At 41.0% G+C, this 25,609-nt stretch overlaps 1 protein-coding gene across 3 annotated transcripts; it reads left to right on the top strand.

Moving 5' to 3' along the window:
• The first annotated feature begins 568 nt into the window (after positions 1–568).
• Positions 569–25,609, top strand: LOC149280890 (alpha-2,8-sialyltransferase 8E-like). Of its 3 annotated transcripts, XM_089499971.1 has the most exons (8): positions 569–699; positions 13,053–13,160; positions 20,068–20,160; positions 21,368–21,454; positions 22,441–22,585; positions 23,669–23,781; positions 24,584–24,676; positions 25,147–25,609. In XM_089499971.1, the coding sequence occupies exons 1-8, from the start codon at positions 569–571 to the stop codon at positions 25,607–25,609; spliced, it is 1,233 nt and encodes a 410-aa protein (XP_089356097.1). The 3 variants fall into 3 exon arrangements, with proteins under 3 accessions (XP_089356097.1, XP_089356098.1, XP_089356099.1); XM_089499972.1 differs by lacking the exon at positions 13,053–13,160; XM_089499973.1 differs by lacking the exons at positions 13,053–13,160; positions 20,068–20,160.

Genomic DNA, 25,609 nt, shown 5'->3' with positions numbered 1-25,609 from the left:
TTAAGACAAACGCAAACAAAAGTATAAAAAAGGTTGTGGGTGTGTGTGTGTGAATGAATGAGATGAAAAGGAGAAAAGCGCATGCATGGGTGCTTATGCCTGCTTTGACATGTGCATTTATCCTTCTCAGATGATGTGGAGCATCAGCCTGGAACTGGAGTGGAGAGCTGCAAGCAGAGGCTCCTGAAAGGGGGAGGAGAGAGTATGGGAGAGACAGGGAGAAGAGAAGGGGGAGAGGAGGAAAAAGCTGCAAAGCACTCATCTCCATTTATTCCTCCAATCTTGCTTTTTTTTTTGTTAGAAGTTGGGGAGGGCATCAGGGTTATTTTACATGTTACCCACGTCGTGGGGTCCTGGATATTGCCCACTGGGGCACAGGGCAGAGAAATAGCCACTGAGGAGACACAATGGGGCACTTTGTCCTCTGGATCGTGGAGCTATGGGGGGGTTGGACAGGGGGGATTGTCATGTTTCCACTGTGAATAACAAGGACACAGTCCCTGCAGTCCTGCAATAACACCCACCAGGACCCTCTCTCATCCCTGCGTTTTCTTGGGGGGAGCCAAGCATGGGGTATGCAGACCCCTCATCCAGCAGGGACCTGCTGGGCAGCAGAACTTTATTTTTCATATTCATCTGTGCCTTTGCTCTGGTGACCTTACTGCAACAGATCCTGTATGGGAGAAACTACATAAAGAGGTAAGGAGACCCCCCTTAAGCCTGCCAGGGCACCCCCCACCACCCCCCAAACAGCCGATCCATTCATATCTGGAACATGCAGTGCACAGGCTACCTGCCAAGGTGACATGTATTAACCCTTTCATCCCCGAGGATACTAGAGCTAATCAATCAATGGCTGTGATTTTTAGATTGTCACCTCAGCATGTGATACACTTTTATCTTTTAAATCCCACTTCCCAAGAAATAATTCTGCCTTCACCTGGCACTTAAGGGTTAACATGACATCACTTTGTCAAGTACATCATATCTGCACGTTATACTCAGCACTTGAAATGAGGAATGACAGGGGGAGGGGTCCAGCATAAACACTAAAAGGTATATAAGGTATGTGTGTGTATATATATATATATATATATATATATATATATATATATACATTAAAAGAGACAAGTGAATGTTACTTTGAATCAGTATTACTGTCATGTTATTTAACAATGTATATTAAGGTCAGCTTGGCAGATGTTAGATGACATCCTGATGGTGATTATTATGAATCATAACAAATGATTATTATTTATTTATTGTTTTATAAAGCGCCATCAAATTCCGTAGCGCTATTACAAATAATAGTAATAATAGAAATAATAGTAATAATAATAATACATTGATATTTCAGGGGTAAAACCTCTGCCCTGACTCGTAGTATAAAGGTTTATTATGCAGTTGTCATATGTAGAATGCTGATACAATAAATACCTTGGATTCTGGTCAGAAGAGCTTACAATCCAACTATAATAAAGTTTGGTTTTTGGGGTTTGAGGATTTAATAAACTTATAAAACAGGCTTGTATCTTTCTGAAATCCCAGAATTTCATTAATTAAGTGCATCATTTATTAAGTGCTGTATCTGGCCATTTAACTATGTGATGAAAGGATCAAACTGTGAATTAATTTGTATTAATTTCACGCACCCTTTGTGTAAATGAGTATAATTGTATGTTGGTTACAAGGCATGGTTGGTTGTTGTCTTATGGCTGTTGTTACCCCATTGCCCTAAAATCATTATTGAGGGAGCTACCTGATCCATCACAAGTTTGCCAATGCTTGGCTGAGGGTGATGAGTGGAATCTCTCCTTGAACTCACAGTATACTTATTAACAAGCCTGTCCTCTGTAGGTGGACATTATCATCTCATTTACCTTAGAGGGTTAAAAGCTCATTTTCTGTTAATAATTTTTTATTGAATATATTTCAAGTTATCATCAACATATGATGCATGTACAGCATTAAATATAATTGGAATAAATATATCTGCATATAAACCCATTTTGGGCAACCAGCAGGAGAGCTTACAATCCAACGGTTATTTAACTGTAATAAAAAAATATTTTTTGGGATTGTGGATGAAAAAAAATAAAAATAAACAGGTTTATTTTATATAATTATTATGAGCTTTCTGCTTGTATTTTGGGCAACCAGCCAGTCTTTAAGTGGTTAATGTGTAATGAAAATATAAAAGTTTGAAGTGTTAAAATCATGCGCTTTATTAAATTATCGGCAGGTCCTATTCTCTTTAGTAGTCTATTTATAGAATATATGTACTTGCCCCATAACCTATAGTTATAGGGTCCCTGTAAGAGATCAGAGTTTTTCGGGAATAGTATTTTCATAGGTTTGTGCTTTTTTTCCTTTCTTGAGTATAATTTGTGTTATATGCGTCACTAAATAAACCATGATTTAGGGCCACATTTTAAATTCCAGTCTTCTCCACCACCCCTGGGACAGTATGGATTCTATAATGTGGTTATACCGGTACTTTGTGTCTTTTCGGTATTATAATATCGTCAGGCAGGAACATAAGGTGGAGAGGATCCTAAACGTTTAGCGTGTGCTATGTATGTGTGTACGTTGTATGTAGACGGAATGTGTGATGTCATAAGTCCTGATGAAGCCTGCTATGAGCTTGGATTGTGTATACATCTAGTATAGAGCCGGATGAAGATCCAGCACAACAAGATTTTTCCTGAAACATAACAAATGTTGTGATGTCATGAATGGCCACTCAAAATTTTTAGGGCCAAGTACCAATTTAGAGCCGTGGCCTCCAGTCCATCATGGTCCATCATGTAAAGCCCCCTAGATGTTGTCCTTGTTAAAAGAAGTCCACCCCTCTCCCCAAAAATCCATTTTCTCCTATGGTTCTCATGTTTAAGAAACTCCAACTTGCAGCAGGCCCCGTGATAAAGAAGTACAGCCCCAAGTGTCTACCTTCAATGTGGTTTCAAGGTTGGGATGTGAGGAAGGTAACCAGTTTGGGAGAGTTGGGTACCAGAACCTCTCCAGAGGCTGGACTCCAAAAGGCTGATGGTAACTATGAAGAAGACTTCAATGAACCAAATAAGTGCTTCTTCTCAAACTAGTCTTCATGGACCATCGATGAAGCTGGATTTGGTAAAGTTTCCATAGAGAACACAGACACAACCTGGACCATTACTGGCCCTTGGGGTCCTTAGTTTCCGTAAAATATTTATGAGCGAGGTCCCCAAGCAAACCTTTGCTTTGTGATTCCAATCCTCCAGACCTCGTACATCTAATTGTCCATGGTGTCCACACATCATGAGTTACATTCTCTCAATTGGTCCAATAGATCTGCAACATTGTTGCAACATCAGTCTGATGGGTTTGGGAGTCGCAGATTGGTCCGTAATTAGGCAATCTCTAATCTCACATATATATTACATATTACATATCATGACATATAGGATTACTTGTATTATAATTGCATTTATTTTAAAGCATATACAGGTCTGCAAGATTTGTATACCCAGACCAGGGGCATACATCAGCATTAACCGTATTCTATAAGCTGATAGCCCAAATATAAATGCAGTATGCATTTCCCTATCAGGACACCCAAGTCATTATTTAACAGAATTAAATTCATCAGTCTTAGTCCAGTTTAATATCCAAACCCTTTCCATAAGTAAGTCTTTATTCATGTAAAATTTTGCCTCATTCCTAATTTTTACTGAGAACACTTAATTGTCATGTGACATGAAAAACAGGCACCGGTTGGCTGTTGCCATAGCATCAAATAAGCTTCTTAAAATTGTCTGTCTTTTTATATCCAATTAAACCTTTCAGAGGAAAGAATAAAATATTACGTATGTGATGGTTTATATGCTTAGCATACCAGTCAGTGCAATAAATATCTTTGTTTTTTTAGTGGAACAGAATACCTCTGCGGTTTTCTGAATTGATACGACTCTGAATCTTGTTCTGTGAATTTGTTTCTCCCACTAAAAGTTAACAGTCCTTTATTACAATAAATTATTTGCTTTGGTTACTGTTTTTATAAATTATCGTATGTGGATCTTTTTTTACACTTTGTTTAATAATCATATATATATATATATATATATATAATAATATATATATATACACATACATACAATATACAGTACATATACAAACATTCAAAGTTCTAAAGTTTGGGGTCACTTACAAAAGCCGATTTTGTCCATTAAAATACCATAAAATGATCATAAATCCTATAATAAAATATTAATATTATTATTATCTTTTATTTATATAGCACCAAAAATTTACGCAGCGCTTACGACAATACATATATTCAAGGGGTATGACATATATTATATTACTATAGAATTAGACCATTATAGAATTACATTATTATATAGTATTATATATTATAAAGAATTATATTATTATATATTATATTTTAACAGAATTATGTTATTATTATACATATTGCTTGCAGAAAGACACATATTAGTTTTTCTATATAACATTTTTCATTATTTATTGATTATTGATGAGCCTTTCCCTGTGATAGTCCGTACCGGTAACGATTAGCGAAGAGACAGAGTAGAACTTGGCCACCGTCTTGTGATCGGCAGAAGGGAACGCGTGCGAAGTCACCTTCTATTTTAAGATAACCGGCTGTAAGTGGCAGTGGAAAATCAGCTATTATAAGGTCGGAGGCATTAACCTCCGGAGAAGCGACGGCTCCTTCTGATCTAAAGGCTCACCTGTTTTTTTTTATAGCATAGCTGCCAAATGTCTTAGTTTAGTTCGGTCAGTCCCTCTTTGGTCCTCAAATCCACATGTAAGCATTATCCCCTGACTTTAGGGTATCAGCAGTTCCCTCTGATCCAAAGAACCTTTGGCTCACCTAATGTTTAAATGCAGAATCTGCCGGCAGATTGGCCCCATTCGGCCCCTGTCTAGTCGCCTGTATCTCCTGCTGTAAAGACTTAAACCTTACTCAGTCGTTGGTCTCGTCTTAGATTCAGGAGCCGTCTGCCGATCCCATGCATGTTTGAATCCCTTCAGTGTATTACCCTCTACCACTTCTGCTGGGTGGCTGTTCCACTTGTCTAACACCCTACTACCTGTTTAGTGTCCCCAGGTAAGTTCTGCATCAAGTAGAGAGAAGTAAAAGAAAGAAATCTGACATTTTGGTTTTCTCCTTAATGCTCCCTGTCTCTTGTTCATTGAAATACTACATCTTCTAATAATCCTATGATGGATTTGATGCTTTTTGCACACCCGTCTAGCGCTGTAATGGTTAATATCGTCATTAATTTCCCCCACGTCGAGCAGAGTCCCTCGGCCATATACCCTTTACAAGGACAAACAGAGACCCTGATCTTAGCCGCCGCGCATGCCTGCGTCTAGTCATACAGCTACATACAGGGCTTTCATAGGCCGGAGGGGATCACATGACACATTGACATTAAACCCGATACAAACACATATTATACGATTAAGACATAGGTCATAAAATAAAACATTTATGAAGCATTTATACCCCTCCTCGAAAATATCCGCTCCACTCTCCTTTTTTCAAAGGGACCCTTTAAATTTTCATAAGCCCCTTTTCCTAATGAATGGGGGGATTCTGCCCAATCTCCGCCATTTATATTTGCCTCCCCTTCCAAAGGAGATTCCTTTAATTCATTGTGTCCGAGGTCTCAACTGGGTTATAGCATCTATAAAAACAGCTTTGCTTGAGCAAGATCTAATCAAGCTTAGTTTCACAGATCATGGTGGATAAGTGGATCAGCATCCCAGCAGAAGTGGTAGAGGGTAATACAGCGAGGGAATTTAAACATACATGGGCTAGACATATGGCTCCTGAAGACGAGAAAAACAGGCGACTATAAATATAATTATTTAAATAAGTCAATATTTATATTATTATATTATATGAATATTATTTATATGAATTAATAATTTTATTATTATTATAATATATTTTATTTGTCACTATTTTTCATTATTATATTATGATAAATATTATTTATGTGAGTTAATATTTTTTATTATTATATTAAAATAAATATTATTTATAAAAGTAAAAATTGTAACAATATATCTTCGTTTCCCCTGAGAGCAGAAAACTCTAAAGTTCAGCAATTTTTAAGGAAGCCGGCTTTTCATTTCCGTCTAAAGCAGCTTTAGCCAAATTAAGTGGTTTTTAAAACGTATTTTCTTTATAATTTATAATCTTCACACTGGGCTGATTATGGAAACGAGTAATTTTTAACCATGGCGTTTGAGTCGTTAGGGCTACATTTTCACAATGCGTTAAAACGTTTTAAACATTCTAATTGAATTCATTAATATGCCCAGGAAAAAAAATGGCTGATATGGCAACCGTGTTATGTCACAGGGAAACAGGATGTATCAGGACGCTGGTCCGTAATCCCTAAAACCATCCAAAAGCATCCAAAAGAATTACAAAAACGGCTGTCGCTGACCTCACTCCATTAGAATTCACACTCATTAGAATATGAGGGAGGAATAAAACTATCATTATTCATCAAACGTTCTTGATTTAATCAGAAATTAATCCATACTGTAAGTGCCCCACAATACGTTATCTTGTATACAGAGCGCTCTCCCAAGGACTTCACTGCTCCCGGTGCACTTCCGCTAAAGCTTCCAGGCACAGCCTCCCCCGCGCCTGATTGGAGGAACAGAGGAGAGGCGGTCCCTGTGGCTTATTGTGAGGAAGTGCAGCGAGTGGCCAGTAATGCAGATAGATTTGTGGAGAAAGAGAGATCCATGTAAGGCCTAGGCCAAGATACAGCCCTGGGGTTATTACTGTATACAGCGCTGGGGGGTTATATTACTGTATACAGCGCTGGGGGTTATATTACTGTATACAGCGCTGGGGGTTATATTACTGTATACAGCGCTGGGGGGTTATATTACTGTATACAGCGCTGGGGGTTATATTACTGTATACAGCGCTGGGGGTTATATTACTGTATACAGCGCTGGGGGGTTATATTACTGTATACAGCGCTGGGGGTTATATTACTGTATACAGCGCTGGGGGTTATATTACTGTATACAGCGCTGGGGGTTATATTACTGTATACAGCGCTGGGGGTTATATTACTGTATACAGCGCTGGGGGGTTATATTACTGTATACAGCGCTGGGGGTTATATTACTGTATACAGTGCTGGGGGTTATATTACTGTATACAGCGATGGGGGTTATATTACTGTATACAGCTATGGGGGGTTATTACTGTATACAGCGCTGGGGGTTATATTACTGTATACAGCGCTGGGGGTTATATTACTGTATACAGCGCTGGGGGTTATATTACTGTATACAGCGCTGGGGGGTTATATTACTGTATACAGCGCTGTGGGTTATATTACTGTATACAGCGCTGGGGGGTTATATTACTGTATACAGCGCTGTGGGTTATATTACTGTATACAGCGCTGGGGGGTTATATTACTGTATACAGCGCTGGGGGGTTATATTACTGTATACAGCGCTGGGGGTTATATTACTGTATACAGCGATGGGGGTTATATTACTGTATACAGCGCTGGGGGTTATATTACTGTATACAGCGCTGGGGGGTTATATTACTGTATACAGCGCTGGGGGTTATATTACTGTATACAGTGCTGGGGGTTATATTACTGTATACAGCGATGGGGGGTTATTACTGTATACAGCGCTGGGGGTTATATTACTGTATACAGCGCTGGGGGTTATATTACTGTATACAGCGCTGGGGGGTTATATTACTGTATACAGCACTGGGGGTTATATTACTGTATACAGCGCTGGGGGTTATTACTGTATACAGCGCTGGGGGTTATATTACTGTATACAGCGCTGGAGGGGTATATTACTGTATACAGCGCTGGGGGGTTATATTACTGTATACAGCGCTGGGGAGTTATATTACTGTATACAGAGCTGGGGGTTATATTACTGTATACAGTGCTGGGGGGTTATATTTATGTATACAGCGCTGGGGGGTTAGTATACAGTGCTGGGGTTATATTACTGTATACAGCGCTTGGGGGTTATATTACTGTATACAGCGCTTGGGGTTATATTACTGTATACAGTGCTGGGGGTTATATTACTGTATACAACGCTGGGGTTATTACTGTATACAGCGCTGGGGGTTATATTACTGTATACAGCGCTGGGGGTTATATTTATGTATACAGCGCTGGGGGGTTATATTACTGTATACAGCGCTGGGGGTTATATTACTGTATACAGCGCTGGGGGTTATATTACTGTATACAGCGCTGGGGGTTATATTACTGTATACAGTGCTGGGGGTATATTACTGTATATTACTGGGGGTATATTATTGTATACAGCGCGGGGGGTTATATTACTGTATACAGTGCTGGGGTTATATTACTGTATACAGCGTTGGGGGGGTTATATTACTGTATACAGCGCTGGGGGTTATATTACTGTATACAGTGCTGGGGGTTATATTACTGTATACAGCGCTGGGGGTTATATTACTGTATACAGCGCTGGGGGGTTATATTTATGTATACAGCGCTGGGGGGGTTATATTACTGTATACAGCGCTGGGGGTATATTACTGTATACAGCGCTGGGGGTATATTACTGTATACAGCGCTTGGGGGTTATATTACTGTATACAGTGCTGGGGGTATATTACTGTATACAGCGCTTGGGGTTATATTACTGTATACAGTGCTGGGGGTATATTACTGTATACAACGCTGGGGTTATTACTGTATACAGCGCTGGGGGTTATATTACTGTATACAGCGCTGGGGGTTATATTTATGTATACAGCGCTGGGGGGTTATATTACTGTATACAGCTCAGGGGGTTATATTACTGTATACAGCGCTGGGGGTTATATTACTGTATACAGCGCTGGGGGGTTATATTACTGTATACAGCGCTGGGGGTTATATTTATGTATACAGCGCTGGGGGGTTATATTACTGTATACAGCTCAGGGGGTTATATTACTGTATACAGCGCTGGGGGTTATATTACTGTATACAGCGCTGGGGGGTTATATTACTGTATACAGCGCTGGGGGTTATATTTATGTATAAAGCGCTGGGGGGTTATATTACTGTATACAGCTCAGGGGGTTATATTACTGTATACAGCGCTGGGGGTTATATTACTGTATACAGCGCTGGGGGGTTATATTACTGTATACAGTGCTGGGGGTATATCACTGTATATTACTGGGGGTATATTATTGTATACAGCGCGGGGGGTTATATTACTGTATACAGCGCTGGGGGTTATATTACTGTATACAGAGCTGGGGGTTATATTACTGTATACAGCGCTGGGGGTTATATTACTGTATACAGAGCTGGGGGTTATATTACTGTATACAACGCTGGGGGTTATTACTGTATACAGCGCTGGGGTTATATTATTGTATATAGCGCTGGGGCTTTTTTCGATCATGGAAAAAATAAATCTTCCCATTTAAACTACATCCCACAGCTATCAAGGGGTTAAACTGACATGTGATAATACCCCAGCCATGAGCCTTTCTGCTTCTTCCAGTACTTCCGCATAACCTTCATTCTTATCATTCTCGAGCAGTTGGCAGCGTCCCGTTATTTTATCTGCTCCCGCAATAATGTGATTTGCATTCTTTGATGTCGCAATAATAGCGACAGGGAAGAAATTGGAACTTTAACCCCCTCCAGCTGTGCGGAATGTAAAATGTTATTAACGCACACATTATCTTATCTGTTACCAGCATTTGAATTCATTTAACTGTTTGGGTGCAAAAGGTTTAGCTGCGCAACTTAAAAATGTAAGTCCTCCCCGGGCCCTATAATGGGAGAAAGCATTCAGAGTGCGCTAAGAGGCAAGAAGATTTCTAAAATCCTTGATAAAAGGGAGAGTTCCAGGCTACTTTTTAAACAAAGAATGCATAATAAAAATAAAATACTAAACACAAAAGCAAAATAAATAATCACAATAAATGATCTTTTCGTAGAAGCTGTCCCCCCCGCCCCGCCCAGTGTTTTGGTGGAAAAAGGGGCAAATGCATTTGGGGAAATTGTGCAGACATTTAAAGGGACCTCTCAGCTATTATATGCATTTAAGTGGGCATGACTCCCCCAATGAAGTGTTCCACGTAGGGGCCCCCCATGTACGTTCCGCATCAGGGAGAGAGAAGTAAAAGAAAGCTATCTGACATTTGTTTTTTCTCCTTAATGGTCCCTGTCTCTTCATTTCATTGAAATACAACAGCTGCCTAGCAACAGAGTCCTGTCATTCCTCCAAAGCCCTCCCCTGTGCATTACGTCACATCAGTCTGACTGTCTACAGCCACTCCCACTTTCCATGTCCTGCTCCTGCATGTGAAACAGCAACGCTTTAGTGATGGGCAGTGAGTGTGATAGGTGTGATGAGAGTGATTAGAAGTGATGGCAGAGATGGACAGGCTTAGCAATGAAGACGGGATTCAAAGGCTTCATTGGACAAGAAAATACAGCAAAATGGGAAATTTATTAATGGAATAAGCTTATTTAAGATGAATTCCATATTAATACATAATATTATAAAAAAAAAGTATAAAATCATTTATCTGGAGCAGCTCCTTTTAAGTAGGTTATGACCCTAAAATAGTCCAGAGCTCTCCTTAAAATAGGGACTTTCTTAAACTCTATACACCGATTGGTTGCATTGAAATCCCTTCTGTTCTGCCAGACACATTTTTATTGTCTTGTCACCATTTTTCTTAAACATTTACAACTTATGGTAAACCGGCCAATAAAAATCAAATATTCTAACGACACTTTCTATATAATGGTGCCAATCATTCTCGTTAGCGTTTTTGTTGATTATATCAATTTAGGGCAAAAAGGGCAAAATCAAGATAATGAGTTTACATGCAGATCATCATCATCAAAGATGCAGTTTATGCCCCCCTCTCCCCTCCTCTCTCCCCCCCCCCCGTCTCTCCCTCTCCCTACCACCCCCTCTCTCTCTCTATATATATATTCTATGCTCCAAGCACTGGGGATGATAGCGAGGAAACAATTTAAGTAATCATGTTTTATGCCAATCACTCATCTTTTCTGTTTGGAATCAAGAACTTTCAAGCCTACTGCCTATAAGTAATGCAATTTTTAACTCTTCGGTGGTTAGGTGTGTATTGAATGCAATTTGCCAAAAGAACAGATAAATATTAACTTAATACCACAACTACTAGGCCTGTAACTAAGTATGTTGTTTAGTAGAATAATAATGTATTTTATTCACACATTGACAAGTTACATTCATGAAAAGTGCTGTTTTTCCCTCTTTTTGCTTGATTAAATATGCCTCCCAACATAACAAACATATGCATTTTTAATATACATTTTGCATGTAAACGCTGTCTTTCCATACACAGATTTTTTTAAAAAACATATATATATATATAAATTTTATTTTACCTGTTTTTCACCAAAACTATTTTTAATCAGTAACGTGTACGCTACTAAATAGTAAATGTGCAAAGATGCAAATTGCAATTTTTACTTTTTCTCTGTAGATTAGATTGAATTTTTTTGTGATTTTTACTTTTTTTTTTATGTAAGATTAAATTTTTGGTGATTTTTCATTTTTTTTTTTGTAGATTATATTTAATTATTTGTGATTTTTTTTTTTTTTTTGCGCATTAATGCTGCAGTTACAGTGACAAACCATTCAAACAATTTCACAACAATTTCCTAAATATATAACATAATATTCCAAAAATACCAGATCAATAATTAGTATTAATAGTTATTTTTCACTCCCATGCAGGGGCTGCTGACCAGCGCTCGTAAAGTGCTTCCCCGCAGCGTGTAACATATATGTGTATGTTCCCGAAAGGAAATCAATTAATACGATGGTTCCTGTAAGATTCTTGTCTTCCATAATCAGCTGATTCCCTTTCCTGGGTCTATAAACCCCACGGACTGGCGGGAAGCACATTACGCGTGTAAATCCTGCCATTGTTACTTATAAATGTAGACACATATGGAAAAAATGCACACAATACATTCAATTTATTTATGCCAAAGCATTTTTAGACTCTTCCTTGGATAAAGAGATCAACGAGTTCCCATACCTGGCTTTTGCTACCGGTATTTTATGGTTGATTTTCCTGCTTGAATGTAGGTTACTCAAAGAAGGGTATCTTTAAATAATGGCAAGTCACTGTTTCCATGAGGACCAGTTTTAGAGCCATTTGGCAACTGACTCGCTACATATAATCTTCACTATGAGCTAGTAAGGGGTTAATATTTCATTAGCCTCAGGGCCAGCACATCTAGAAAGTTCCCAAATTGGGGCAATATATCAGTAATACAATTGCCCCGCTGGTGCTTTAATAGGTATAACTTCAAATTCTTGACCTTGCACTTTGACGTGAAAAAAATAAATATATATAAGTAGAAATACAATGAATAAAACAATGTAGAGAATTAAAAAAAAAAATCCAAGAATGAAGTGACCAGTTCTCCCCTTTAAAATGGTACATTCCGGATGATTGCATTGTACAAGGGTCCACCACAGGTTGGCAAACAGGCCTCCGGGTCTTTAAACCTGTCAAGAAATGGAGGACCCCCTGATTGATTCATGTACTGCCCCATCTGTGTAAAAAGCAGGAAAGTGCTAACATCTCGGTTTGGATGCACCATGATCCCTGGGATTTGTCAAACATTGGATTTACCCTTGTAGAATGCATTTACCAGGACCATACCATTTGGAAGGGGAGGACAACCAGGCAAGTCAGAGATTAGATTTGTAAAATCCTTTACATTTCTAGATATCTTGTGAAATGTCGGGCATCCCAGTAAAAATCTAAATCTGCAGAAAAATTAGAAGTCAGCAGAGGAACAAAAGAAAAAAAAAAGGGAACTTCATTCAGCGTTTCGGTGAGACGTCGAATGCCGGCACCGGTTAAATATATACCGAGAATAAATGTGATCTTTTCGTTGTATTATGTCATTTGTGAGACTGTGATGGAAGAGCAGAAAAACACAATATAAACTGCCTCCTTTTCTTATTAGAGGACTGCAGTTTAGCTGGCAGAATGGAGAGGAATTGGGAAATTGGACCAGGATCTTTAATTTCACGGATGACGGAGCAGTGAAGACTGGCGGTCGCGCGGGCGGCAGGTACAGACTCACTCGGAATGACAATGGCTAAGAGAGAACAATGGTGAATGGCTGGTGCTCGATCACAGAACAGCTGCACTTCGCAGTCTGGAATATTAATTCACAGGGACTGCGGGAGAAATGAAAAAACAAAAGCGTGGACTACAACTCCCAGTAAGCTGTTAAATTTACGAATATAGAATCTGATGGCACATCAGACCCGTTCGGCCCTGTCTAGTCCCACTGCTATAAAGATTTAGACCTTACTCAGTCCTTCGTCTTAGATTCAGGAGCCGTATGCCTATCAAGCATCTGTAACCCCCTCCCACTGAATTAGCCTTGACCACTTCTGCTGGGATGCTGTTCCATGTATCTACCACCATCTCGGTAAAGTCGAGGTTACATCTAAATCCCTGACCCTCTAGTTTTGGATGAGATGTTCTAACATTTCTCCTCCTTTGTCTCTGATTCTTGCCCAGCTGGTGATTGACAGCATGTATCGTACCCCAAAACCACCAATGACCTTATAATTTACAAAAAGAAAATCAACCACTATGATGGGAATTGTAGTCCACAGCAGCCACGGTGCCAGAGGTCGCCTACCCGCTGGAGGAATTTAGGAGAAAATGAAAAGAGTCTTTTTTTGGGGCCATTTTATTAATTTCCTAAAAATCTCATAATTCTCATAACTTTTACCAATTCTCCAGTCATTTATTATTCCAAGACAATCAATGAAAGGAAATACGGAGTTAATCTCCTACAGGTCCAATCCTCTTACACAAATGTCATTGAAGAATCTTTATATATATATATATATATTATACTCTGATCCTGTGTTTCACCTATGTTTTTCAAAGTAATTCAAGGTCAATATTATTTTTTTATATTATGTCATTATTGGCGGTTCTATCCTTTAATTTCCAAATTTTGGGTTTCTGTACCTCCACTTGCTGGGGTGAGAGGGTGGTAGATAAGCGGAACAGCCTCCCAGCAGAAGCGGTAGAGGGTAATACAGTGAGGGTATTAAACATGCATGGGACGGACATACGGCTCCTGAATCTAAGACGAGACCAACGACTGATTAAGGTTTGAGTTGAGACTAGATGGGGGCCGAATGGGGCCGATCTGCCGGCAGGTTGTATGTTTGTTCTAACCAGGCTTTGCGGCATCTATTTGGATCCAGGGCAGATATCGTGACTTTTCAGGGGTCGTTAGGCGAGTCTGCCGCCCGTACGCTCATCATCCGCTGTAGAATTCACAATCTGACTTTCCGCTTCGAAGGAAGAACATTCACAGCTGAGAGCGGAATATCCCAGCCCCAGATATAAATCTGCCCGAATATCAGCCCCGGCTGCCTTCTGCTTGTCTGAGCTGAATCGCGTTAACCCCTCGTCTCCTACCCCCCCCCCCCCCGAGCCTGGCTGGCAGAAATAGGGCATTCGTCACGCAGAGTCCTTTATTCTTCGTTTCAGCGTAAAACGGATAATTCCTGTTCCATAAGACAAGTATCTTTTAGTTTGGAAAGCCGCGTTTCTTCAGGAATTCTGTATTTATACATTTCGATAACATTATGTATCTGCAGTTACTAGACGCAGTTTGTATGTTGTGTTGGTTGTGCGGTGAAAGGTTATGATATATACATTTTCATGGGCGGGTGGAAAAATCCTACAGGCGTCGATCACCGGGGCAGATAGCCGGCTGGGGCATTAACCCCCGACTCACTGGTACAAAAGGAGAAGAGGGTGCTGGTCCTGGGAGCTTACAATCTAGTTGGTGGTTGAGGGGCCAAATGAATAGTATGGGGCCCTCCCAAAATCAAAAGTGCAGGTTGACTATTAGCGTATAAAAATTGGCATATAAATAAAATATGAGTTTTTTTGTTTTTTTTTTAAAATAAATTTTAAGGGAAAATTCAGTTTAATGAAAGCTAAATATTAACAATGAAATTTTGCAAATGGTGACTTTTGTAATATTTGTGCTATTTTTTTTAAAAAAAATAACCCTTAATTTGAATTTGACTATCAATATACCCTTCAGTGACCTTGAACAAGATTACAGAGACCTTTACGTTTATAAAATAAGGTTTGGAGACCTCATAGGTCCTCTGTTGGGATGGTAGTAGGACCCCTGAGAAGGTATTACTAGCCGCACATTCTCAGTTATCAATTTGCCAATATCTGCTTGTGAGCAATAATTAATATTGTGATCCTTGCCCCCAACCCCCCCACGACCAGTGCTTCAAGGGTCTGCAGAGCATTGTCTGGCAATGAACGGGTTAATGTACAGGATTTGCATGTAGCGATGCCATATCTCCGGATTTAATTACCGTTTCCTCTTTTTCTTTTGAAATAGTATCGGGGGCACAGCTGACGAAGGCATATTATTACCCAGACCGTCGGGGGTAGTTATTAACACAAGTACGGGGGGGGGGGTATGGGCTGTGATGCGATTGTTGTGTATAAAAGATGACCAAAGGGTTAAAACATCTCGCATCTCCACTTTTTTTTTCTATTTTTAGCTACATCTAGACCAGAAAGGCTTTAATTGTGTGCTTGTGTGAGTCGGCCCCCCATTGTGTCTATGGGGTTAGTGGGGGTGGCTGAGCTGAGCTTGAGTGACAACCCATAGCAGCCTTTATCTGTGAAATGTGTCGGGGTGAAATAACCACGGCTGCCCCCGAGACTTGTGGATTCCTTGCCTTTAATTTTATCCAACCTGGCCTTTTTTTGGCTAATTGACCTGAACTAAGCTTAGTAGATAACTCCCCACTCCACACTCAGTTTTTGCTATTAATCCCCTAAGGACAATGGGTTGTCCTTTAAACCCATTAAAAAACAATGCATTGTGAGCCCGGACATGTACGGCCTTTGTCATGAAGGGGTTAACGTGTGATTGGTAACCCAGTATAGAAATGGGGTAAAAAAAGCATTTTTTTTTGGCGTGGTGTAGAAATGCTCCTTTAATAATAATAATATTATTACTTTTCCCCTATAAATCTCACCCAGTGTAGGACGTATTAGTTTGCTGACGTTTGATGACCTCATCCTGACATCAGAACAATAATAGGAGGGGACAGCTGGTTCGGCGAGAAACGCGTTGGGCCATAAAGATAGGCTCCTCGCACAAAACCTTCATGTATATTTTAAATACAGAAATAGCCATTTTTCTCCCCATGAAAATTTTTAAGCAAAAACCTGTATTTCTTTCCGGATATTTACATTACGGCGTATTCCGCGGCTTTTGTCATGAGGTCACAGAGAGAAGAGACCAACGTGCCCTCGCTCCTTCCATAGCCTCTGACAATTCATTTCTATCTCAAACCCCATGAAGACCTGCTGTTTATTGTGGTTTTTGGGGATGAAAGGTAGTAGAAAAGGGAAATTTCATGAGACAAAAAAACGTAAGAAGCCCTCAAACATCCAGACGTCGTGAAAGTTGGCCAGGGTTGCCAAAACCTATGACTATCCCTGGAAATAGATCCGTTGGCACGGACGGGTATCGCGAGGAGCCGGGAGAAGGCACTCGCCAGCTGGTAAAGTCATTTGGCTCGGAGTGCGTCATTTTATGGACGGGGTGACAGGAAATAATTAACATCCCCCCCCCCCGTCACACCGGATCTACTCCAAAGAGCTGCCAAAGAGCTCCGTCTAAAAAAAGGTTTATTTTGTCTGCCGGGGGAAGCACCCGACATCCGATCTGGAGTGAGATAATTCACTGAGAAGGTCCTCCTTACGCAGAACAAACTTATTGAGATCATCTTCGGCACCGAGACGTCCTCTGGAGCGGTGCTTCTCAACCCGTGTATCCTCAGGACCCACATTTGTCTCTGGTCATTAAGTCGCGACCCAATAATAATTTCATTTCCGAAAAAATGTATCGCCGCATACTCTGCAATACTCTATTTTTTGACATCGTGTCTACTGGACTAATACGGCTTCACCCTTTTACATTATATATATATATATATATATATATGCACTTTTTAAACAGTAAACAAACAAACAGATACTTTGCACAATGAATAATGCAGTAATCACAGTGCTAGTGGAAACTAATGGGGGTGGGGGACAGGGGTTGTGATGTCTGGGTAACTGGGGCCGAGATGGTGCATAGGGGCTGTGGTGGGTGGACAGGGGTTGTGGTGTCTGGGTAACTGGGGCCGAGATGGTGCATAGGGGCTGTGGTGGGGGGACAGGGGTTGTGGTGTCTGGGTAACTGGGGCCGAGATGGTGCATAGGGGCTGTGGTGGGTGGACAGGGGTTGTGGTGTCTGGGTAACTGGGGCCGAGATGGTGCATAGGGGCTGTGGTGGGTGGACAGGGGTTGTGGTGTCTGGGTAACTGGGGCCGAGATGGTGCATAGGGGCTGTGGTGGGTGGACAGGGGTTGTGGTGTCTGGGTAACTGGGGCCGAGATGGTGCATAGGGGCTGTGGTGGGGGGACAGGGGTTGTGGTGTCTGGGTAACTGGGGCCGAGATGGTGCATAGGGGCTGTGGTGGGGGGACAGGGGTTGTGGTGTCTGGGTAACTGGGGCCGAGATGGTGCATAGGGGCTGTGGTGGGGAGTAGGGGACAGGGAGTGTGTTGGGGGCAGGGACTATGATGGTGGTAACTGGGGCTGTGTCCTAGTGGGGGACAGAGGCAATAGGGACAGCAGAGCAGATTATATATATACCGGTATATATATACATATATAATATATAATATATATACATAATTAGTACACTAAACAAATACATACTTACCTCAGAAAAGATGAGGGATTGGAAAGGCTGCCCGGGGACTACAGCAGGGGAGGGGAAGAGGGGAGGAGCAATCAGAGAAAAACTTTATTCAGCTCCCACTAGGAGCAGACAGCGGCCGCAAACCAATCAAGCAAGCTTTGCAGTCGGGGAGTGATACTAAAGTACATGCCGGGCCGGAGGCTGCCTGATGGCCCTGATTGTTGCGACCGCGGTCCTGACAGCCTGCGGCTCGCGGATTGCCGCTAGAATGTGTAGAATTTTCCCGGTCCGGCCCTGACCCTCGGCGACCCACTGAAGACAGTGAGTTGAGAACCACTGCTCTGGAGGACACTTCGGTGTCGGAATCCCGTTCCAAGGTTGCGGATAGATTAGTTATAAAGAAAAAAAAAATACCTTTATATACAGCATAGTAAATGTACAGATTGTCTTTATCCACTTGGTATGAAATGTTCTTCCACTAGAGCAGGGGTGGGCAATTAATTTTCCCATGGGGCCACATGAGAAATTGGAATGGTTTTAGAGGGCCAGACCTCTACAAACTACAAACTCCGAAGCCTTGTCCATTTTGTTAACTTATGTGCTGTTTAATAAAGTTATTCAAGCCTACGTCATTGGTAGAGGTGCTTGAATAAGTAAGGCCTGAATAACTATTAGCACAGCACAGAAGTGAACAAAATGAACAAGGCTTCGGAGTGCATACCGTATTTTTCGCTCTATAAGACGCACCTGCTGATAAGACGCACCTAGATTTTAGAGGAGAAAAAAAAGGAAAAAATATTTTGAGCTAAAAAATGGGCTAAAATATTTATTACAATAACTGAATAAGCTATGAACACAGTAAGACACACGCAGTAAGACACACACAGACACAGTAAGACACACACAGACACAGTAAGACACACACAGACACAGTGAGACACACACAGACACAGTAAGACACACACAGACACAGTGAGACACACACAGACACAGTGAGACACACACAGACACAGTAAGATACACACAGACACAGTGAGACACACACAGACACAGTAAGACAGACACAGTGAGACACACACAGACACAGTAAGACACACACAGACACAGTAAGACACACACAGACACAGTGAGACACACACAGACACAGTAAGACACACACAGACACAGTGAGACACACACAGACACAGTAAGACACACACAGACACAGTGAGACACACACAGACACAGTAAGACACACACAGACACAGTGAGACACACACAGACACAGTAAGATACACACACACACAAACACAGTAAGACACACACACACAGTAAGACCTCCCTCCCTAACCCCCCTTCTCAGTATCTCCCCTCTAACTCCCTAACCCCCCCTTCTCAGTATCTCCCCTCTAACTCCCTAACCCCCCCTTCTCAGGATCTCCCCCCCCGCCCCGGTCACTTACCTTAAACTCCTGTGTTGGAAGCGTGAGGCATTTGTCTCGGGTGCCGGCGCTTCACTGCTGATCGCCGGCGTCTGACGTCATATGCCGGCGCCCAGCGTAAAGCGCCGGCACCCGAGACAAACGCTTCCAACACAGGAGTTTAAGGTAAGTGACCGGGGCGGGGGGGGACACCGGACTCATTGGTGAGTCACCAGGACACTCTTTGCGGGCCGGTCCGAGCTATTCAGCGGGCCGGATGTGGCCCGCGGGCCGTGCTTTGCCCAGGTCTGCACTAGAGGAACCAAGGAGATCGGAGAGATTGCCCGAGGTAGTTGCCCCACAGATCCACCTGCTGCTGCCCCAGAATCTTTGTCTCAAAGGAGAGATGACAGGGGGGTGGAGGGGCAATTGCACCTTGGGCTGCTCTGGTTTTAATATTTTGGGCCATTGTGTTTTACCTGCAGTTCCACACACAGCCACCAGGGGTCCCAAGTAGCATTAGGCAGCATTACATGATAACTGGCTTCTTTCTGTGCTCCTTGTATATGTTTTCTATGCTTCCTTTTTGTGTTTTAGAGTGTAAAAATCAAATGAACTTAATAATGTGAAAAAAAGCAAAGTTACTATATGTATTCCATTAAATATTGTTTCAGCTAAATATATATATATATATTTATATATATATAATGTATCTAGTTATCTAAATATATTAAAACAAAAACAGAAACATCTTTACAACCCAAAGAGCCGCCTGCTTCACGTCTTCTTTGTCTCTGTTGGTTGCAGGTACTTCGAATTTTACGAGGGTCCCTTGGATTTCAACTCCACGAAATGTTTGGAGCTGAGACAGGACATCAAGGACGTGAAAGTTCTTTCTATGTGAGTAGAAAAGGAAATATTAAGATATGAAAATATTATTTGTAAAAATATATAAAATGTATATTTGTAATATATAATAGAATAATAATAGAATAATATATATAATACAATGTAAATATATAATAATATAATAAAATGTAAATATATATAATAATATAATATAATGTAAATATATAATAATAATAATAATATATATAATAAATATAATAATAATATATATAATATAATGTAAATATATATATAATAATATAATAATAATATATATTATAATGTATGTATACAGGGCCGGCCCGACAACGGAGCCGAGTGGGGCAACCGCTCCAGGCGGCACTTTTGAAGGGGCGGCACTTTTTACGCCCCAAGCCCTTTTTTTTTTTTTTTTAAAGCGAAAGAGAGAGAAAGGGGCGCCGAGTGGTTTTCGCTTACCAAGCTGTCAGTACCCGCTCGGCACCCCTCTCTCTCTCTCCTCTGCGGCGAGTCTTCCTGTTCGGTCTCGGTGACGGCTTGTAATGATGAGCGCTGGAAGTGACGGCAATTTTCGGGCGCTCAGCATTACAAGCCGGCACCGAGACTGAACAGGGAGACTCGCCGCAGGACTGCTGAAAGGTAAGTACAGGGGGGGGGGTAAGGGTAGATAATAGGGAGGGAGGAAGGGTAGATAAGGGGGGGGGCGGCATTTTAAAATCCGCCCCAGGCGGCATTATGTCTTGGGCCGGCCCTGTATGTGTATATATATATATATATATATATATAATATCATGTATATACATATACTATATTTCTCTATAATAAATATACATACCCTTCCACGTATTATCGCCTGGATGATATTCTGCGGTTTGACGGGGAATGATTTGCTTTCAAGGGTCGGGTGGTTGTCGTGCAGGAAAATAAGTGCCTATTTGTGTACGGATTTCATCTTTTTTTGGAAGCCGGTTGCTATGGAAACCCTAGAATTACAATTCAAGATTTTACCAATAAATGTTTTTTTTTTCTTCTGACTGTATAATTCTTGTATTAAGTGTTGCGCTGTCACTTTATTATTCTCTTTGGGACTTCAGACATTTAAGAAAGAATTGCTATGGTAACAACTTATCGGCGACTGCTTTTGTGTCACATGACAAATTAAGTGTTCCTGCGAAAAATGATGAAATGAGGCAAAATTCGTAAAGAATTGTGTTTTCCTGTTTTTTTTTATGAATTTCAGGGTAAAAGAATCGGAATTATTTGATAGATGGAAAAGTCTCCAGATTTGCAAATGGGAGATGAACGCGTCTGAAGCAAATATATTCAAGTAAGAAAAAAGAGGGAGAAAACCCCCAAAAGTACACATATTACATTGTTTTCAATACATTTTAATATATATTTGAATGTTTGTTCATATATAATTTTAGTCAGGGCTGGCCCGACAATGGAGCCGAGTGGGGCAACCGCTCCAGGCGGCACTTTTGAAGGGGCGGCACTTTTTAAGGGTAGATAAGGGGGGGGGGGCGGCATTTTGCCTTGGGCCGGCTCTGATTTTAGTGTTAGGATTTAGCTTACACTGTACCCTAATCCCAGTGCCTCTCATGTCCTACCCAGTGGGATGGGGGTTGCTGGGGGGGTTGTTAAAGTCATATTAACCCTTTTGAGTGGCATGGAAGCAATCTATGTCTCTTTCCCCTCTGCTAATATCCCAGTATGGTGGTATGGAAAGGTTAACAGAGGTAAAAATACATTTCACCCCCCGACCACCCAAATGTTAACTCATACCTTTAGGGACCACCAATGATCAACAACCAATTGCGTCCCCAATTTCGATGTACCAAAAGAACATTGGAAGAACTGTGCCCCCCCCCCACACCTGGGGGATACAAGTTGAGGGGGTAGAAAGGGCAATGGATTATTTTTTTCTTTTATACTACTTATACTGAAACTAAAAAGTAGATGGCTGCTGATAAAGTCAATTTTAAGGAGGACATGGAAACGTTTGATTTTGGGAGAATGAGTAAGTGAGAAAGTCGTAAGGTTCAACATCAATAATTGAAAAGTTATGAATTTGGAACAAAAGCAGAACCACAAAGAAATATTAGCAGCGTTAATACCGTAAACTTGGTCTCGTCCCCTGTTTAGCTCAGGTAGAAGTCATATATTCTGGCCTAGGCTGATGGCTCCTGGGGGCCACAGCCTCTCTCTCTCTCTACCTGTGGGGGCAGCTTGGGGGAGCCCCCTTAGGCCACCCCCTTAAGGCTACCAGTACTCAGCAGTGTTCTCTATAGCGACGCTCCCTTTGTTTTTCAGGACGGCGCTGTCAAGGTGCTGCAACGCTCCATCCTTTCTCTTCACCACCCAGAAGAACACCCCACTTGGGACAAAACTCCGATACGAAGTAGACACCAGTGGCATATTTCAGATCACTTCTGAAGTATTCAAGATCTTTCCCAAGGTACCTTATTTGCCTAGAAATGAGTCAATTCCGGTAAAGTATTAACATGTAATTAGCTTATAGAAAGTACTTCGATATACATTCTTCCCACCTTAAAAAAATGTTCTTTAGGGAGAAGCTACAGCTCCACAGCTCTAGGCTCCCCCCAATCATCTGATGTCCATGTTTCACCCATTGCTGGAGCTGACTGAGTTCTCATGTTCTCTGCATGGCTGGGTGATCACGGCTCCCATGGTATCTTTTCCATATGAACCATACCTCAGCACTACAGCAGAAGCGAAGGTCCTTGGTGGATTAAATAAGAGAAGGTCCTTGGTGGCTTATATAGGAGAAGGTCCATGGTGGCTTATAAAAGAGAAGGTCCATGGTGGCTTATAAAAGAGAAGGTCCATGGTGGCTTATAAAAGAGAAGGTCCATGGTGGCTTATAAAAGAGAAGGTCCATGATGGCTTATATAAGAGAAAGTCCATGGTGGCTTATATAAGAGAAGGTCCTTGGTGGCTTATATAAGAGAAGGTCCATGGTGGCTTATATAAGAGAAAGTCCATGGTGGCTTATATAAGAGAAGGTCCATGGTGGCTTATATAAGAGAAGGTCCTTGGTGGCTTATATAAAAGAAGGCCCATGGTGGCTTATATAAGAGAAGGTCCATGGTGGCTTATAAAAGAGAAGGTCCATTGTGGCTTATATAAGAGAAGGTCCATGGTGGCTTATATAAGTGAAGGTCCATGGTGGCTGATATAAGAGAAGGTCCTTGGTGGTCTACTGTATATATAGTAGACCACTGGTAATTTGCATACTTGCCAGCTGTCCTGATTCGATTTGGGCAGTCCTGACTGTAAGGCTACCATGCTGCTGAAGGCCTTCTCAATCAGTGCCGCTAATTCTGAGAAAAGGTCCGGACGGAATATTGTCCATCAGATAATGTATCCATTACAGTTTAACAAAGTAGGTCTAATTTTTACAGGTGTTACTTTTCTTTTTTTATGTTTCCTCTCTCAATGCTTCACTCAAGGTGTTGGCCTTGCTTAAAAAAATTAGGGAGACAATTACCAATCCGTGTCATGTTCTCCTTTATTTTAGGATATGCCTTATTCCCGTTCCCAGTTTAAGAAATGCGCCGTGGTTGGGAACGGCGGAATCCTAAAGAACAGCAAATGCGGGAAAGAGATTGACAGCGCCGATTTCGTATTTCGGTATGTCGGGTGCTGTTTGTTTACAAAAATATGGAATGTTTTTTCCATACGTTGCAATATATATTAACTTATTTTATTACCTCCTGCCCCACCGTCCACAAAGCGGGGGAGTAAGGGGGCAATCATATATTTATATGTTATGGGCTGCATTTGCATAGCCTAAGTTTCAATTAGCCATTATTTTAGTTATACCCTACCGTTTGGGGTCACTTATAAATGTCCTTGTTTTTGAAAGATTTTGTCTATTTAAATAACATGAAATGGATCAGAAATCCAGCGCAGACGGGGTTAATGTTGTAAATGACTATTGTAGCTGGAAGCGGCTGATTTTTAATGGAATCTCTTCATAGGCGTACAGAGACCCTTTATCACTCCCATCACTCCTGTGTTCCAATGGCCCTTTATCACTCCCATCACTCCTGTATTCAAATGGCCCTTTATCACTCCCATCACTCCTTTGTTCCAGTGGCCCTTTATCACTCCCATCACTCCTGTGTTCCAATGGCCCTTTATCACTCCCATCACTCCTGTGTTCCAATAGCACTTTGTGTTTGCTGATCCAAGATTAAGTTTAAATGGCTAATTGGTCCTTAGAAACCCTTTTGCAAATTATGTTACATCCATAAATGTCCTTGTTTTCCGTGAAAACAGCCAAGTGACCCCAAACATTTCAATAGCGGTGCGTGTCCGGTGTTTTTCTTAAAATGTTACTTTTAGCAAATAGTATGAAGTAGAAATTAAGCGGAAAACCCGAAATAATATGAAGTAGCTGGTATTGCTCAGCGTGCCTTGTTTGTTTCAGATGTAATCTGCCTCCTGTATCTGAGAAATATGCGGACGACGTTGGGAAGAAAACAGACGTGGTGACAATCAACCCAAGCATTATTACGGAGAGGTTAGTTTTGTGCTTCTCTTGCTGGAAATCATCAACTTCTTCTATTAAAATTGCCCAGATTTCAGTCTATTATATTTGTCTACTTTTAAAATAAAATAGATAATAATAATAATATATTATTATTTATATTATATTAATACAATAATAATAATAGTAGCAGTAGTAGTAATAATAATAATAGTATTAATAATAATAGTAGTTGTATTAATGATAATAGTAGTATTAATAATAATAATAATAATAGTATTGATAATAATAATAGTAGTAGTATTAATAATAATAATAGTAGTAGTATTAATAATAATAATAATAATAGTATTAATAATAATAATAATAGTATTGATAATAATAGTAGTAGTATTAATAATAATAATAGTATTGATAATAATAGTAGTATTAATAATAATAGTATCAATAATAACAATAATAATAATAATAGTACCATTGCTGTCCCTTTTGGTCCTTCATAGGTTTCACAAACTGGAGAAATGGAGAAGACCTTTTTTCGAGGTGTTGCAAGAATACGAAAACGCGTCGCTGCTCCTGCCTGCTTTTTACAACACCCGCAACACGGACGTGTCCATCCGGGTCAAGTATGTCCTGGACGATTTTGAGTCCCAGCAAGCCGTGTATTATTTCCACCCCCTGTATCTAATCAACGTGTCTCGCTTCTGGCTCACCCAAGGCATAAGAGCGAAACGCGTCAGCAGCGGCCTGATCCTGGTGACCGCCGCCCTGGAGCTGTGCGAGGAGGTCCACCTCTACGGCTTCTGGGGCTTCCCCATGGACCCCTCAGGGATCTTCATTACTCACCATTACTACGACAATGTGAAACCTCGCCCTGGCTTCCACGCCATGCCTTCGGAGATTTTTACCTTCATACACATGCACAGCCGAGGCATCCTGCGCGTGCACACAGGCACCTGCTGCTGA

Source organism: Sceloporus occidentalis, unplaced genomic scaffold (genome assembly GCF_023333645.1).
Source record: "Sceloporus occidentalis isolate IW3139 unplaced genomic scaffold, rSceOcc1.0.p SCAF_144, whole genome shotgun sequence".
In the NCBI taxonomy this organism is placed as follows: Eukaryota; Metazoa; Chordata; class Lepidosauria; order Squamata; family Phrynosomatidae; genus Sceloporus; species Sceloporus occidentalis.
The sequence above is the reverse complement of the archived record's forward strand: the minus strand, read 5'-3'. Positions and strand labels throughout refer to the sequence as shown.

Excerpts from the sequence above, each read along its gene's own strand:
- LOC149280890 (XM_089499971.1), top strand. The coding sequence starts at position 569 with ATGGGGTATGCAGACCCCTCATCCAGCAGGGACCTGCTGGGCAGCAGA. Across the intron at positions 13,161-20,067 it reads GGCGGTCGCGCGGGCGGCAG|GTACTTCGAATTTTACGAGG; the intron begins GTACAGACTCAC and ends TGTTGGTTGCAG. Across the intron at positions 21,455-22,440 it reads TCTGAAGCAAATATATTCAA|GACGGCGCTGTCAAGGTGCT; the intron begins GTAAGAAAAAAG and ends TTTGTTTTTCAG.